The 18,353-nt window shown below is 42.0% G+C and overlaps 1 protein-coding gene across 1 annotated transcript in view; it reads left to right on the top strand.

Moving 5' to 3' along the window:
- The window catches only part of RDX (radixin), a 99,894-nt gene that overhangs the window by 42,438 nt on the left and 39,103 nt on the right, over positions 1–18,353 (top strand). The window contains exons 3-4 of the mRNA XM_038413896.2: positions 89–172; positions 6,932–7,027. Coding sequence (XP_038269824.1) covers positions 89–172; positions 6,932–7,027 — 180 coding nt within the window. The remainder of the gene's footprint in view (positions 1–88; positions 173–6,931; positions 7,028–18,353) is intronic.

Below are 18,353 nucleotides of genomic sequence, written 5' to 3'. Positions count from 1 at the left end.
TAACATTTTTTCTTATAAACTTGTCATTAGTTATATGAAAGCATTGTACAACACATACTGTCTAAGAATTTTGTTTTCTTCTCCATAGATCAACGTAAGAGTTACCACAATGGATGCAGAGTTGGAGTTTGCCATCCAACCCAACACAACTGGCAAACAGCTCTTTGACCAGGTAACCCTTTATGATATGTAATAATCATGGATAAAATGTTAGTCTTACAAAACATTATAGTGTTGTTATAGATTTCTGTTCATGCTTTCCAATTAATATCTTATATTGATCTAAGCCATACTAATAATCCGCTTGAGCCACCTCTCCTCAATTCAGAAGCAAAACATGAAGTACAAGGACAACTTTCCAAGAATGGATAAGCAGCCAGGCTTCAGTTGAATTACATATGTCAAACCATCTTGAAATTAATACTGTGTTTTATAGATATTCTCAAAGAACACAGGAATTACTAAGTGTATTCATTGTATGTTTATATAACTTTAAATACTCTTTAATAATAAATCTAAGGTAGAAAATGTAACATTGAAAAATAACTAGACTACCTTCCTTTCTATCCAAGTAAGGAAGCAGCAGTATGACATGACTCTTTTGAGGAATGGAATCTCATTAGCCACTTTTAAATAGAAATGATTGCATGCTTTCTTTTGTTTTCACTCCTCCAACAACCAAGACAGCTCAAAAAGTGGTATGTCTTCATTCACAAAGCAGCAAGTAGGTTAAAGACTGTCATTTATGGTAGGTGTATAAGCAAGCACCTTCCTTTCCCTTCTAATCTATTGTCTTTTTTTTATTTATGTTTTTGCCTACTTGTACTGGAATTTGTGGAGTCATACTTCAACCTTCTTGCTCTCTTTTTCTTCCAGTTCATGAACAGAGAATCAGGGAAACAAGACTTCTAGAAAAAAGAAAAAATGGAATTAAAAAGTGATTTAAAACAGTCTCTTCAATAATTCACAAGTGTTGCGGGGTAGAAAAGTTTTGGGGACAGGACAGTCATCTGGCCTCCTCCCCAAGATGTATGGGTGAGTTGCCAACAAGAACTCAACAAGTAAAAATTGTGCCATCTTCCAGTACACGAAGGCAGCTGCGACTTCTCTTCTGCCAACCTCTGCTACCTCTTGACATGTGGTACTGGGTGGAGGTGATCTGCTGCTACATAAAGTCTTGTGCCCAGATAATCAGTTTCATGCATTCTGTAGCATCTCTGAACAAGGGATAAAAGATACAGATGCAAATTCTCTCAATACCTACTAGATTCTCTCCATCGAGCTGCCTCAGTTCCTTGCATGGCTTTCAGGCGGCCTCGGCAGTTCTTACAATTAGCCTGTAGATGTTTAAATTGAGAAATGGTTAGCTTGACTCCTTTGGTTCATGTGCCATGCCTGTACATGAGGGGAGAAATCATTCAGACAGATCCAAAACCCACACATGGCTTCATAGACCTAAATCAATCGCTGAATTGCGCTGTGAAGCAAATATGAAGTTTTCAGAGAAAAGGTGCAATATTTCTCTGTGAATATTACTGCCAACAAAGTGAAGTGACACATTCTAAACTAACAGTAGCTTGATTAGTCATCATGGTTAGCTCCATGTGATGTACACTGCAGTAAATTTTGTCCTTTGTAGTTATTGCTCAAAGCAAGTTACCTTGTCACAGCATTATCTCTTGTCCGATGATCCTGAGGGTGTTCGGATGTCAGCAAACCCCTTTCTTAGTCAATGGTGGGAAGATTTAATGTGGAAGGCTTTGTTTCCCATTTTAGGATGATACTTTCTCCAAGCTGCTCTTTGTTTCCAGACTAGGGCATTTCCCTTCGCTCTCCCTATCTGCTGGTAAATGGGAAGTCTAAGAACTCAGCATCTATAGCTTTCTCCTTCCTCCCTGCTGTCACAAAGCTCAGTGAAGTCCTCCCTTATCCCACCAACTTGATTCTGTTTTAACAGGCATCTCTCCATCACCACAAATTTTTTGTCTCATCCATTTGGAGGCCAGAGTGGAGGTGAAAGGCTAATTTTGTGGGCCTTAACTAACCTGCCTTTCCCCCACTTCTTACTTCATAGGAGACACCAAACAGCATGAAGTATATTTGTTAGCCACAAACTGATTTTTGTCAAGTTCTCAGAATTTACCGCTGAAGCTCCTGGACAAAATAGTGTATTCCCAATTCAGGAAAAATTTGGGGTTTTACTCACCCTCATCTCCTTAAGTTATAGCCCCATTCTCCTTGCCAGATATCTCAAAAGTCCTCTACTAGGTTTCCCAGGGAAGACCCAATGAAATCCATTTTATTTGGTTGCCTAGTAGAGAATTCTTGTTCTGAAACTTTATTGTGTATTGATTTGTTGAAGTACGAATCCATAGCTCTGAGCAGCTTTTTTTAAACACTTGTTAAACATGCATTATAAAAGTCAAAATATGTAATAGTGTCCCTACAACCTGAAATAAAAATTAGTTGAAACCACGGTAATAATTGTAAAAGCCCTATGTTATAGGGGGATCTGGCATCGATCTCTGTAGTTAGTGCTTGTCTACATTACCCGCTGGATCAGCGATGGTCGATTTATCGCATCTAGTCTAGATGCGATAAATCGACCTACAAGCGCTCTCCCATCGACTCCGATACTCCACCAGGGCGAGAGGTGCAGGCAGAGTTGACAGGATAGCATCAGCTGTCGACTTACCGTGGTGTCCTCAGTGCGATAAGTAGATCTAAGTACGTTGACTTCAGCCTCGTTATTCATGTAGCTGAAGTTGCGTAACTTAGGTTCCACGCACCCATCCCCTAGTGTAGACCAGGCCTTAGATTGCTAAATGCTTCCCATTATTAAAAGATTCTTGTGATATTTTCTGCTTTTTGAGAAGGTCTAGCATCCAATTTTTGCAGCAGGGCTTTGTTCTTCGGCAAGGGAAAGCCATGGGGCCAGGGAAGTGCCTCCGGCTTCATCCCATGAAATTCCATTGAGATTTATCTGAGTTACTAGCTGATGAAAATCACCATTTCTTTGCTATGTTATGTGTTGTTGTTGCTTAATTTTAACAGAATGTATAAATCTTTGGGCAGCTGGAAGAACACATATACTGGGCGGTCTGAAATAATCTCTCTGTTGAATACTACTCAGTGAGGGAAAACTTATGGTACTTAACAAAATAGAGGACATGTAAAGGGTATCCCAGAATAGAGAGGGATGGCAGAGCCTTGTTTGTGCCCTTAGAGACATCTGATGGAGCAGGAAGGATTCAGATGGCTAAAACCCTGAACATTCTCAGACTAGGCCCCCACAGCAGTGACGGCATGCACTGCAGTTGGAACCCCTGGGAACAGAGACTTAGTCTGGCTGCTGCCAGAGCAGCTGTCCTGGTGGTAGGGAATGGGTGAGAACTGGGCCAGGTTTCCCCTGACTCAGTGCATGGATCCAGTTACCCATCACTCTCGTGAAGCAATCATCTGGGGTAGGAGCTGATCTCTCAAGGTGTAGAGTGCAAGGCTGGGCTACCCTGGCAGCATCCATGGCCCAGCACAGCCCCAACAATCCATTAATCCCATTGGGGGCATCACATATAGCAGGAGTCCCTGACTTCCTGGAGCAGGTCAGCAACTCCTGGGGTAGAGGTGAGTACAGATACCTGGAAATCAGGACAGCATGAGTTCTAGACTTACATCTTCTGCTGACTGATGTTAATAAGTCTGTATTATGCATAAAGCTTATTATTAACCATGTCTGATAACCAACTGAGAGATTACACTAGCTGGGACTAAAGTGCAGATCTCTAACATGGCAGACCTATAGCCCATCCATCCATCCACAGTTCCTTTCAGAAAAAGCCTGACAAACCTTTATTCTTGGCTGTATGGTCTGGAAAATAGGGTTACTCATGCATAGGTAATCTACCGAGAGAAGTATTATTAACCCCATTTTACAGATGGGGAAACTGAGCGACTTGCCTGAGGCCACACCGTTGAATCGGTGGCAGAGCCAGGATTAGAACTCAACCTCCTGCATCCCAACTCTACTCATTTGTCCAGACCACAGTGCTTTACTAGCACAGGTGCTGAGTATCTATAATTTCCATTGACTTCAGCTGCAGTTGTGAGTGCTTATCAGCACTTCTTAAAATCAGGACAAAAGGGTTCAGGTTTGGCACCCAGAAAGTGAAGAACACACAAATAGGGGCCATCTACCAAAACTTTAGTTTAAGTTACTTGCTCAGCATCATATTGGAAATCTATAGCAGAGGAAGGGACAGAACTGAGTTATCACTTGTGGTATTCAACCCTTACAAAACCATGCTTCTTTTTTCTTGCATACCCTGCCTTATTCTTTACACACCTCCCAGCTTCTAGAGCAAATGAGACAAGGGTCCAACAGACACCAGCTTTGATTACTACAGAACTCTGATTCTGTTCCCTGAGCACTGGCCATCCCGTGTGCTGACCAGGGTGAGATAGAAAAAAATGGTATGGTGATAATTAGACTTACCATAGTGCATGTGCACAGGGGAGCAGAAGTAAGGTTGCACAGGCATCCTTAATTATGGAATTATCTCATTGTCGAGTGTTTTATTTTGTAACTTAAACAACATTCTTTGAATGTGGGCTTTTTGTGTATATGTATTTAATTCTGTTTACCTCAGATGGATCTGAACACTTCCTTAAAACATAAGCTCCTGCAGTAGATTGGCTGCTACCAGAGTCCCATTTGGGTATTTTTTATTTGAACTTACTGATTTGATCCTTTGGCAATAGGGTCAAAAATATCTCCAGATGTTGAGGAAGGAGAGTTGTGTTAAACATTTTACTCCTCTCCCTAGTACATGAGGAACCAGATAGAACAGAGCAGAAGACTTTATGGGGAGAATGTCCAAAATCACCAGTTGGTTTTTCAAGCTTCAGAGCTCTGGCTGAGATTTGTCACAGCTACAAGTGAGACTGGATCTTTTCTTTGCCTAGAGAGGGAAAAGTTCAGACTTCTAGCAGCATAAATATATGACAGCCCAATAGTGTGTGCAAGGATCTGCAACTAGCATGTATCTCAAATTTGTGAATCTTCAGTAATGAGATATGATCGGGGAGTTGTGAGTTGAATGCAAAATGCATAATATCTCATATCTTGGTGAAATAGGTTTCACTTTACCACTGCCAAAACTTGAATCTTTACTGTCTCTGCATTTCAGTAAACCACCTAATCAAGAATGCTGGAGATTACTGTTATCCTTAAGTCCTTACATCTATGTAGGCCAGCTTTAAATTAGCTTATAGGAAGTTGATTGTGGTTCTCCTGTTGCACTGATTTGAAAAGTTGTCCCATAGTAAGTTTGTTCTAAACTATTTCCCAATTCAGGTTAATGAACCTACTGGGTTATCCTTACAGTCTGAGGATGAACTTGGATCAAGGTAACTTAATTCTTTAGGCTAATCATAGAATCATAAACGATTAGGGTTGGAAGAGACCTCAGGAGGTCATCTAATCCAACCTCCTGCTCAAAACAGGACCAACCCCAACTAAATCATCTCAGCCAGGGCTTTGTCAAGCCAGGCCTTAAAAGGACTTTCCACCACCTCTCTCGGTAATCCATTCCAGTGCTTCACCACCCTCCTAGTGAAATAGTGTTTCCTAATATCCAACCTAGACCTCCCCCACTGCAACTTGAGACCATTGTTCCTTGTTCTGTCATTTGCCACCACTGAGAATAGCTGAGCTCTTTGGGAACCCCCCTTCAGGTAGTCGAAGGCTGCTATCAAATCCCCCCTCACTCTCCTCTTCTGCAGACTAAACAAGCCCAGTTCCCTCAGCCTCTCTTCATAAGTCATATGCCCCAGCCCCCTAATCATTTTTGTTGCCCTCCGGTGGATTCTCTCCAATTTGTTCACATCCTTCTGTAGTGGGGGCCCCAAAACTGGATGCAGTACTCCAGATGTGGCCTCACCAGTGCCGAACAGAGGGGAATAATCACTTCCCTCGATCTGCTGGTAATGCTCCTATGAATGCAGCCCAATATGCCATTAGCCTTCTTGGCAACAAGGACACACTGCTGACTCATATTCAGCTTCTCATCCACTGTAATCTCCAGGTCCTTTTCTGCAGAACTGCTGCTTAGCCAGTCGGTCCCCAGCCTGTAGCAATGCATGGGATTCTTCCGTCCTAAGTGCAGGACTCTGCACTTGTCCTTGTTGAACCTCATCAGATGTCTTTTAGCCTAATCCTCCAGTTTGTCTAGGTCACTCTGGACCCTATCCCTCCAAGCAAAGCTTCTGACATCTAAAATTTTCAGAAAGCAATCAGTTGTATTTGTCTCTAGATAAATGGATGATTCCATTATGTAACTTCTAAAAAGCTGGTATTAGTCTTCTGGTTTAGTTAAAATTAAGACATTTTACTTACTGCATTTTTGGCTAGGGCATCAGCCAAATCAGAGATCTGGGAAGTGGCCAGTAAGACAATGCCACTGACATCACTTTGAGCACTCTCCTCCAACACTAGTACTGCTAGCCATATCCATTGGTTATAGGATGCAGGAAGAGGAGACATTAAACAATGAATTACTTACCAATAATCATGTCTGTTGTCATCTTTCCTCCCCATCCTAATCCCGTTGTCTTCTTCTCTTGTTGTTTGGATTGTCTTACACTAAAAGAAAGCAGTTATTTGTCCTACATGTTCTTAACTTGAGTGAGAGACATATCACTTCATGCTGACTGGTTGTGTATGGAGGAAGACAGTACTATAATTAAAAGTAAGCTATTCCTTCTTGCTCTGTCTGTCTTGTATGCAAATCTTTGATGGCTTTATTTGCCTAAACTGGTTGCTCACAAAACCTTGCTGTATATTGTATCTGTGTCTGAACTTGTGTTTGAACCATTACACCCAAATCCAGGTTCCCTTCAGGTTTTATTGATTTAATGACTCATTTACTTTTAGGTGGTGAAAACAGTTGGTCTACGTGAAGTCTGGTTTTTTGGGCTGCAGTATGTGGACAGCAAAGGCTATTCAACTTGGTTGAAGCTGAATAAAAAGGTAAAATATCCTTGATTGTTCGGATGAACTTTCAATTTGAAATAGTTTATATGCAGACTTGCTATTTGTATAATATTACAAATTGTAATCTAATTAATGGACAGATTTCTTTAAAGGTTAGTTCAGCTCAACTTTTTATAAACCAGTGGAATCTTACTGCACAATTGTATCGGCATTTTATTTGACTCAGATGATTTGTTTTCCTGTACTTCAGTTACTGTGGTGATTTGTATATTAGAAAAACTCTCATATTTCATTATCTTTGATCACAAAACGAGCTTTATCCTTCTGTCCCTTTCATGCAGCAGAATTTATTTTTGGGGAAGAAAAGTTAGGAATAAGTTTTAAAAAGCAATGCAGTATGAATATGGCTATGGCATTTCCCATTTATATTGCTACCTATGTTAGGCCAGGATTTTCAAAAATGGGTGCCATCAAAAGTGCTATTTCAAACAGAGGCAAACACCTTTTGATTTTAATTTTAGCCTAGAATGTCTTTCATTTCATGTTTTAGAGAAACTGCCAGCCCTGCACGGTGCAGTGATTCTGTTTTTTTTAGGAGCAATCCTCAGATAGAGCTGGGTGGGAAATGATTTGCTCATCTCATGAAAACTTTTGAGATTTCAAAAATTTTCCTAGTTCATATCAGAATTAAATAGACCTTTCCAGTTTCTTTTTTGGGGGTGGAGTGGGAAAGACAGATATCCACCCCAGAATAACCAGTAACCTGGTGCTTAGATGTCGGCCAAAGACTTACACTCACTTGGGATGTGGGAAATTCAGCTGTAAGGGACTGGGGTGCAGGAGGTCTGGCTGGGCTGGATAGTCCCTGACGTGTGGTAGTAGGTGAGCAGGGGTTGGAAGAGTTGCTAGAATCAGGCTGAATAAACAAGAGTTAGGGTCAAAGTCAGGCCTGGGTTGGAGCCTGGAGATCAGAGGTAGGATCAGACTAGTGTCAGGAGGAAGGAGTCAGGGTCAGAATCAGGCTGGGATCAGAAGACGAGGTAAGCTCTATAGTCACAGCAGGCCTGAAGTCTGTGGTGTTGCCTCAACGGCTTCCTGGGGCATCCTTCAAGGTTAAATAGGGTGGTTAGCCAATCAGAGGACCACAAGGTAATATCACTCTGGCTCCCTTAGGCAGTACTACTTGTGGCACTTACTCTCCCTAGTGCTCCCTGGCTGTGTTTCTGCATGGCACTGTGGGAATGTCAGCTGTCCTAGGCTCTACATACCTGGGTTCTAGTGCCCACATCCTTACAGTGAGTGTCCTAACCACTAGCCTATTGGCTATTCTGGGTGACTTTCTCTTCATATCTCCTGTCGTATAAATAAATATTCATTGAGTCAAAATTGACTCCACTAGGGCACTCACCTGCTATGTGGGAGATTCAGGTTCAAGTCCTTGCTCTGACTATTCTGGGATGGCTTTCTCTTTATGGTTTTGTCCAGTAATTCCCTCCTGAACCTTGAGGGCATATCTATACTGCAATGAAACACCCATGGCTCCAAGTCTGAGAGCCCAGGTCAATTGACTCAGTCTCATAGTGCACATGCTAAGGACTTGGGTTCTGAGACCCATTCTCCTTGTGGGGTTTCAGAGTCAGGGATCCAGCCTGAGACTGAATGTATACTCTTCAATTTTTAGCCCTGCAGCCTGAGCCCTACAACTCTGAGTTAGCTGACTCAGGGCAGCCGTGATCTTTTATTTCAATGTAGATGTTCCCTGAGAAACCTTTAGTCAAATCTGGCATGTTCCTGTGAAAAGTCATGGGTTTGACAAGTGTGCATTTTCCAACACAAAATTGTTAAATTGAAAAATTTTTCCAACTAGCTGTACTCAGAGGTTGCCATTTATTCAGCCTTTGCCCCACATTCTGGTAGGCATGATGAACTGAATCTGTTCACCTGGAAGGTTGTCTAGGAGATTTCAAACTCCCAGAAGCTCAGTTTCATATAAATAATTGTTTTAAAGCTTACAATTCTTTTTGGTTAGTTCTGGTACCTTTCTCCCAATGCTTGAGGAATCTAGGACTTAATGGATAACTTGGCAGCAGTGTTCTATGTTTGCCTCTAGGTAGGAGCTAAGCAAAATATAGTCTTGGGAGGCAACTTACCTTTTGGAATAGGCAATTTACTAGAATTTTCTCTTGTCAGCTCACTTGATGAGAAGTAAATACTCTAGATAACCCATGTCACAGTGGTTCTTTCTGAACTTTCAGTTTGTAGTGGACATAACATTTTAAGAATGGAATACTTTTCAGGTCTGTCTTCATTAGAAGCACGTATTCAGTGCCTTTTGCTTTGTCTTAAAAGTTGAAGAAGAGAACTGCAGCTGAAGGATGCATTTCTGATACAGTGATGAAATAATTGTCTTTATATGGTCCTGCTATCTCCCTTGATTCTAAGAGCACTTTAGAAAGCAAGACCTATTGAGTCATTTAGGCACTATCATACTATAAATAATAATGTTGTGACTCATAGATTCATAGATACTAAGGTCAGAAGGGACCATTCTGATCATCTAGTCCGACCTCCTGCACAACGCAGGCCACAGAATCTCACCCACCCACTCCTACAAAAAACCTCACCTTTGTCTGAGCTATTGAAGTCCTCAAATCGTGGTTTAAAGACTTCAAGGAGCAGAGAATCCTCCCTCAAGTGACCCGTGCCCCATGCTACAGAGGAAGGCGAAAAACCTCCAGGGCCTCTTTCAATCTGCCCTGGAGGAAGATTCCTTCCTGACCCCAAATATGGCGATCAGCTAAACCCTGAGCATATGGGCAAGATTCATCAACCAGATACTACAGAAAATTCTTTCCTGGGTAACTCAGATCCCATCCATCTAATATCCCATCTCAGGGGATTAGGCCTGTTTACCCTGAATATTTAATATATTTACTCTCCTTGATCACTGTGTTCCCCAACCGCAGCTGGCTCTGGTTCATCACTAAAATATGAAAATATATTTGAAAATTGCCTATGTCTTTGAATGGACATAATATTATTATGTTGGAAATTTAAATTTGTTTGTCATAGATTAATTAGGCAGATTTTACTGCACAAGTAGTAGAACTAGAACTTTTTTTCTTTTATAAAACAGTGTCCATACAGATTCTTTAGGGGGGAAAAAAAGAGGTGGGGCAACATATTTCCTTAACCATTGGGTACTCTTTACTTTTAAGCCAGTTTGCACACACTTTTGGGCAACCTCCAGTTTATTGAACTTTAGCTAAGAACTTGTAGGGTAACAATTGGTCTTTAAAAATATTTACAATAAAATACCCTAGATTTCATTTATAAATTACTACATATATATTTGAGTTAAATGTGGATGGGGTTGATTGGATGTAGGTGTAAATAATAACAACAATAATAAAATAAAAATGCAAAAATCATAATTTTAGCTTAAAATACAAGTTTTCACCATGACATACTATTTTAATTTTGTGCATTTTTCATTAAAAGTGTTAACATCTAGTAAAATACCAAATCAGAGCCAAATATAGATATTAATGAAAGTCTTGCTCGAGAGCAGGCAGGCCAGAATGAAAAAGACCATGAGTGAAATCCTGGCTCTATTTCAGTCAATAGCAAAAATTCTACAGATTACACTCCATAACTTTTGTGGACAAAAAAACCTCTCAATCATGGTTCTTGTCTCAGAAATCGTGGACATAATAAGCAACTGGCCGTAGGCATCCATAATGCAGTCATCTTTTGGATCCATAGTTCTCAATAATTTAGGTATTTCCTTATTTAAATTCCTCAGAAAAAGACTGTAAAACATAAACCCAAATATTTTTAAAATTTGGGATGAATTTTATTGAGATGAGAATGAGAAGGGGAAAATGTACAGATTTGTCTCGTGTTCTGCAAGCAGTTAAGCACATTTAACTTTTATGCAGTAAGAGTAGTCCCATCAAGCTCAGTAGGACTACTCACAATGCATAAAGTTAAGCGTGTGCTTACACGTGAAGGATTGGGGCCTTTGACAGTGTTTTTTATGAACATTTCTGTTACCATTTGCTACATCGGCAAGTTTTACTTTACATTAATTTTAACCTGTTTGTCTCAGCAATGGTTAGTATTGAAATGTAAATAGGACCAATGAAAATAAGTAAAATCAATTTATTTGTGTCAGATTGGTGATGAAAGCAAAATTTTCTGATGCCTTCTCAATCCATTGCTAGCTTCAAGCACTCAGCAGCTGACCTCTCAGTGATCTGCTGCATACTATCTATCCATCTTCTCTCTGGTCATCCCCTGCTATGCTGACATACTATCATTCTTCCATGATAACTTTCTCGGGTTATTTCCATCTCTACGCCTGATGTGACCAAAGTACATAAGCTTGCGCCTGTTGATTTCTGAGAGTAAATTCTGCTTCTCTCCAATAATACTTTTAACATAAGCATTCATCATCTTTTCCATCCAGGAGATACACAAGAGTCTTTGCCAGCACCATATCTCAAAAGCTTCCGGGTTTTTTTGGTCAGTCACCTTAATTTTCAATGATTCACATCCATAAGTCACTGTGGAAAAAATTAAGCTTTTCACCAATCAACCTTCATACATTTTGAGATGCCATGTTATTTCCAAACTTTTGTAAGGGCAGTGATGGCTGAGCAAACCATTCTTAGTCGTTTTGTAAAATCTTTGGACAGCCTCTTTGGTGGGATATGTATGATCCCAGATAACTGAATTAATCTATTGCCTTTGTCACTTGATTGTTAATTGTGATGTCCACTTGCTTTCTTTTCTTGTTAATAATGTCAAAGTGGATGGATTTACATTTCACCTCATTCAGGGATAGTCTATGTTCCTCACTAACTATTTTTACAGACTCCCAACTTTTGTTGCATTGCATTGATAATTGTGGTGAAGAGCGTCCTGTCATCAGTGTATCTGAGGTTAGTTAAGAGGTGTTGATCAATGGAAATCCCAGCTCCATCCACTTCATCAAAATCTTCAGGGCTTGTCTCAGAATAAATTCTGCATACGTGTTGAAGAGGCTTAGGGATGGAATACACTCTCTTGGCTCATACCCAGCCTGTCACATGACCAGGATGTGGACAGTAATGCCTAGTGGTTGGAGCAGGAATCAGGCCTAATAATCAGAACAGGAGTCGCATCTAGTGGTTAGATCAGGAGTTGGCAGCCAGAAATTGGAGCCCACGGTTAGAGCAGGAGCTGGAGCCAAGGGGTCAGAACTGGGAGTGGGATTCCCGATGTCAGAAGTGAGGAATTGGAGCTGAGAATCAGAATTCAGTTACCTGAAGTGAGGCAAGGCAGGGGGAAGACTGGGGATGAGCCCAAGGTGGGAGCAAGGCTGGGAACAAGCGGGCACAGGGGCTATCATAACCACCGATGAATCTTTGAGGAGCCACCTAACTACTGCGGCTGCTGGGCTTAAGAGCTGGTCTGCTGCCTCCTCAAACCAATCAGGTGGTGTAGCCACTCATGCAGCCTCCTACAGGTTAGTTGGTCTCATTAGGTTGCCTGGATACTGGCTCTGCTGCAGCCTCTGATTCCTGACACGGCCCAGTGGAAAACAACTAGTTGTTCCCTGCAGCTGCTTTCAGCATGGCCTATTGTTGATGGTACAGACTTGTCATGAGTTCAGTAAGGTGCTTTGGAATCCCCATGTCTGCTAGTATCCTCCAAAGATGGTCATGTTGGATGGAATCAGTTGCTTTTGAGTAGTCAGTGAAACACAAGATCAGTGAGTTACTGTACTCCCTGTATTTTTCAGTGACGTGACAGATGTTTGCAATTTGATCATGCATGCCTCATCCTTCTCTGAAACCAACTTGTTGTGGTTGTAGTTCTGCTCCTATTATTCATTTAATGCGATCCTGGATTATGTAGAGCAGAGTTTGGCTTGCATGCAATATCAGGGAGATAATGATTGTTACTACACTGTTATGTCACCTTTCTTTGGTAGGGCCAAAGGATTCCCTTCATCCAGACATCCAACCAATTTCTAGTCATCCATACATCACTGCAGATTTAACAGCTCTGCTGGTATGTTATCTACCCCTGGTTCTTTCCCAGCCTTCATTTTCATAATAGTGTACAGCATTTCTTCTTGTAAGATTGATGGCACTAGCTCTGTACTCTCCTTTCTGTTGCTCTGTATTGTAAGAGGCATACAGATTGACACAGTAATCTCCGTTAGCATTTGACATCATCTTCACTGAGGACTCTGCCTTCATGCTCATTTGTTATGTTCAATTGTAAGGGAAACTTTTTGTTAATAAGTTTGACCAATGTAAATATATCTTTTATATTGTTACTCTGTAACTTTCATGTTCCATGCATTTTGCCCTTATGTATTTGCTCTTGTCTCATCTAGTCTGCTTTTGGATCTGTCTGCTTATATCTTTTTATATTGTTACTCTGTAACTTTCATGTTCCATGCATTTTGCCCTTATGTATTTGCTCTTGTCTCATCTAGTCTGCTTTTGGATCTGTCTGCTTAGTTCCTTACGCTCTCGCCGATGTTCTTCTGTCTCCAAGCCATTCTCTTTCACTTGGCATCATTTTTTCACCAGCTCAAATGCCTTTTCAGTTAACTATGGTGTAGTCTGACATCGATTTTTCGGAATGTGTGCTGTGGATGCTTTGAGCATTATAGTTTTCATTTTATTCCAAAGTTCATTTGGGTTGTTCTTTCACCTGTGACATGCCTCAAACCCATTCTGGACAGAAGTCATGTATTTTAGTTGATTTTAGACAAGTCCAGATGTATCAGAGCTGCTGAATGTCTTAAATGTTAATGTAATGTTTGAGTCTAATGTTGATGATCTGACCCTCACTCTGCACTTGGGAAAGTCTTTGTCCATTACTCACTCTCCAGCATTGCTGTTATCATTATATAGTCAGTTTGGTTCTTTGTCATGCCCTCTGATGACTTCCATGTATATCAACTTCTAGGATGTTGGGTGAAAATAGAGTTTGTAATGACCAGGTGATTAGAGCAGCACAATTCAACTAGATGTCCTCCTCTCTCATTTTATAGACCACCAAAACAGTGTTTCCTATTACTTCTTTGAGACCATACACTTTCAACTTTCACATTCAGGTCCCCGATTACAAGGGTGATATCTTTGCTTGGTCTATTAATAAGTGTCTCTTCCAGCTGTTCATAGAATTCAGCAATCTTCAGCAGCAGCTGTGATAGGAACTTAAACCTGTATAGTCAACATACTGACTGCCTTCGCTTGAAGGTAAATAGTGATGATTCTGTCGCTGATTGGGTTGTATCCAAGCACAAACTTTGTCTCCTTGGATAAGTAAGTGCCACTCCATATTCTCTCGTTTTCTCAGATCCTGAGTGTAGTACACTGTGTATCTATCCATAGTCATGAAATTACCCCTACCATTCCATGAGAGCTCTGAGATTCCACATATATCTATCTTACATTTTTCCAGTGCTTTGGCCAAAGTGGTGAGATTGCCTTCATGCATATTCCTCACATTCCATGTTCCGTTCCATCATTTTGATTATTTATTTATGAAGGTTCAGGTCATTCTTTTCCGTAGTGTAAATATCAGGCACTGTACGTCCCAAATGAAGTACAGTGCTTGACCAGGAAGGTCAGGCTGCGTTGATGCTTGCCACCATGACAGTAGACAGTGCCACCTGTGACTGGCCGACGACAGGTGTTAAGTGACATTCAGGTAATTTGGAAAACCTTAGGAAGTCCAATGGCTTTGGATGGATGAGCACTTGGGTGGGTAGTGGGAGTATCACTGGAGGAAACATCATCAGAAAGTGGAAGTGTTAAATCTATAGATTTAACCAAAGCAGCCATAGACTGGAGGGAAACCTACTTTCTCCCACAAGAACTATGATGATGGATCAATGTTTTACCTTTGTTCTATGTATGGAGCTAGATAGTGAGACCCCCAGACCAGAAGGCATGATAGATTATACTGGGAAGGAGGTTCCAGCCATTAAGTGTACAGATTTTGATTATAATGGTGCTGTATTGAATCCTTTGGGGAGTCCTGATGTTTGCACAAAGTAGAGCCAAGTGGAGCAGAAAACTCTGCACAGAAATATAGCTTCTGCCAAAACGCTAAGTAGGCATCTATTAATTGAGTTTATAAAGTAAATTTGTGTAGAAATGAAAGGTTGTATTATATATAGTATGTTAATGACTTGTAGCAAAATGAAGTGATTGCTGGAATCAGATTAAACCCTCGGACATCAGGAACAAGCATTTCTGGCACATTTATAGCAGTAGACTAAAAGTTTTTAAAAAAACCTGACTCTCTATGCCATAAAAAAGGGTAGATTCAAGAGTGAATGTGCCACAATTCTTCTTTGAGTGCTGGCCCTATAAGTGCTCCACTTCAGGTGTTGGGGCATCCCTGTGCCTTTGATTGGAGAATTTCAGCAGCAGTGCCCGTCCAGGTCATGCATGCACAGTCCCTGTCTCGTGGCGCTGTTGGCACTTCACCTAGTGCGTGCACAACCTGACCCCCTCAGTTCCTTTTCAACTGTGCTCTGCCTGAAATAGAGCTCCCAGCAGTGTCACAAAGTTAGCTCGTTTCACGTTAAAATAGTTTACTTAGCATAGGTTTTAAGCTTAGCAGTTCAGGTACTTACCTTTTTCCCCATTTTTCTTCCTAGTTTAAAAAAAATTGTTTTTCCTAGACTAGCTAAGTTCACCCAGGGGGTGAACCACCATCTTTTCAGTTATGCCTGGATACCAGTCTTTAAGTGCTGCCTGTCATGTCAAGACGCCATGCCAGTATCAGTCGGACACTCGCAGCATGTCCACTGCTTGGGTGAGTTGCACATCCGTCAGAAATGCGCTCACTGCAGCATCCTATTGGCTCAAGCTCGGAGAGATAGGGATCTGTGCCTCAAGCTCATCTTAATGGAGAAGTCTCTGCACCCAGCTTCAGCCCTCAGCCAGCAGTCTACCTCTGGAAAAATATTTCCAGAGACTTCACCCTCGTCTCAGAGGAAGGCTCATTTCTCTAAAAAATCAACGAGCAAACAAGCAGCGACTTCTCAGAGAGATCCGACCAAAAAGAAGTGATCTCTAGCTCGGTCTCTCTCTCCTTGATACCGACCGCACCACAGCTGAGTACCTATGAAGCACTGGGATCCTCCAGCATTGCCTGCACAGTGGCCTTTGCCAATCCCCAGCGATCCTGTGCAGAGTCGAGGCAAAAGCAAGCTTACCTCCTCCGCTGCATCACCGTCAACACCGCTGAAGATGGTACCAAGACCTCCAACACAGGCTATGCCTGCTCCACCAGCTTCCTCAGGACTGATGAGTGCATTGACAATGATGCCATTTGGTACCAGCAACTCTACCACCAAAACCGTCAGCACAGTTGACTGTGATACCGAAACTGTTGGCACCAAGATCTTCAGTGCTGAAGCCATGGCACCATGCCACTTCCTTCATCAGAAAGACCTATTAGTATTGGTGATGCCGGACTCACCGTTTTTTGGCATCAACAGCTCTGTGGTGCACACAGTACTGAAACAACCTCTCTGTCCAATAGGCCCTCCATTTTCCAGCATGGAAGAAGAGGATTTTTTTTTCCTCACACCACTCCTCACCTGTAGAACTGGACCCAACCCCGTGACCTCTGTGATTGAGGTGTCATTATAGGCATGACATACAGCCATGGTATGGGCACTTTTGGATGGCCTCACCCATGCCATTCCTCACACAATGGCCTTACTGGGATCCCTGGGCCACCTATGGAAGGCAGTACAGCAGGCTCCCCATTTCCTATAGGAAGGGGATTAGATTGACATTGCAGGCATCTAGGGTTGTGGGGGCAGAGTTCAACGAGGCAATTGTCAGCGGGAGGAGAGCATAGAGCAAGACACCATGCCACCTACTAACAATTGCTCCTCTTCCCTGGACGAGACCATAATGTCTACACAGCCGCCTTTAAGCAATTTCAAAAACTTTTTAAATGTATGGCTGATGGATTAGAGATGGTTCTTGAGGAGGTCCCAGAGGCCCAACATAAGCCTCCTCAATTTCCATAATAGCACCCCCATTTAATGATGCTATAATGGAGCCAGCAAAAACAACTTGGCAGACCCCAGCTACCATACCGCCATCTGCAAGAGGGCTGACAAAAAGTATTATGTCCCCTCCAAAGTTATAGACCTCCTTTTTTTTTTTTCCTATCCTGCACCAAATTTACTCGTCAATTCTGTCAACCAGCATGATAGACAGCAACAGTACAGGTCGACGTCCACCGACAAAGAGTGGAAACGGCTAGACCTTTTTGGCCACAAGGTCTGTTCTTCATCAACCCTACAATTCCAGTTCATCAGCTATGCAGCATTACTGTGATAATACATAACACATAAAATGTGATCACTGCAACTATTCAAAATTCATGCACTTTATTAATATTCCAGAGGACAAAAGGGATCACTTTAGAGCTCTTGTGTCCGAAGGCCAGCTTATGGCCTGAACTACCTTACAGACCTCTTTAATGTGGTCAGCACAGCAGGAAGATCCACAGCTACCACCATGGTCATGTGCACGGTCATGGCATACAGTCCATGGTGGAGAACTTTTCGTTCAACAGACAGAAACTCTTCACTACCAAGATGGACACAGTCCTCCACATGATGAAGGACTCAGGAGTGAACCTCTTTCCATGGGGGATTTACACGCCTGCCACAAAGAGAAGACAACCAGATATCCAGCTTACCAGCACAACCGGTATGTCTCATATACCCAACATCAGTGGCAGTCCGAGCCACAGAGATGCCAACCACCATCAGCGTCTCAGTCTTCCTCCTTGAAGCAACAATTTTGAGAGCTTGGTCAAGAGTCTGAATGACCTTCCCCACTCTACAGTGCTGATGACACCATCCATCTTCCATTTCAGGTACTACCTGACTCCCTTTTATTCGGTCTGGTCTTCCATCACCACTGACAGTTGGGCCCTAGAAATACATATGGGCTAGTCGATTCCCTTTACTTCCATCCTTCCCACCCAAACCCTCTCCGTGTCCCTCTTTGGGGATCCTTCTCACAAGCACCTTGTATGACAAGAAGTAAACCATCTTCTACATTTAGGTGCTGTGGAACGAGTTCCTCCACTACACATGGGGAATGGTTTCTTCTCCCATTACTTCTTAACCCAAAAGAAAAACGGAGGATGGAGACCCATGCTAGATCTCACAAACCTCAACAAGTTCATGAGGGTCCACCGGTTCAGGATGGTCACACTAGCAACGATTATACCAACACTGGAACTCCACTCACAGGAGGTTCATCAGGTTTATCCTGGGAACAGACCATTATTAATATGAGGTCCTACC

Source organism: Dermochelys coriacea, chromosome 1, assembly GCF_009764565.3.
Source record: "Dermochelys coriacea isolate rDerCor1 chromosome 1, rDerCor1.pri.v4, whole genome shotgun sequence".
In the NCBI taxonomy this organism is placed as follows: domain Eukaryota; kingdom Metazoa; phylum Chordata; order Testudines; family Dermochelyidae; genus Dermochelys; species Dermochelys coriacea.
Note: the sequence above shows the minus strand (reverse complement) of the source record. Positions and strands in the feature narration are given on the sequence as shown.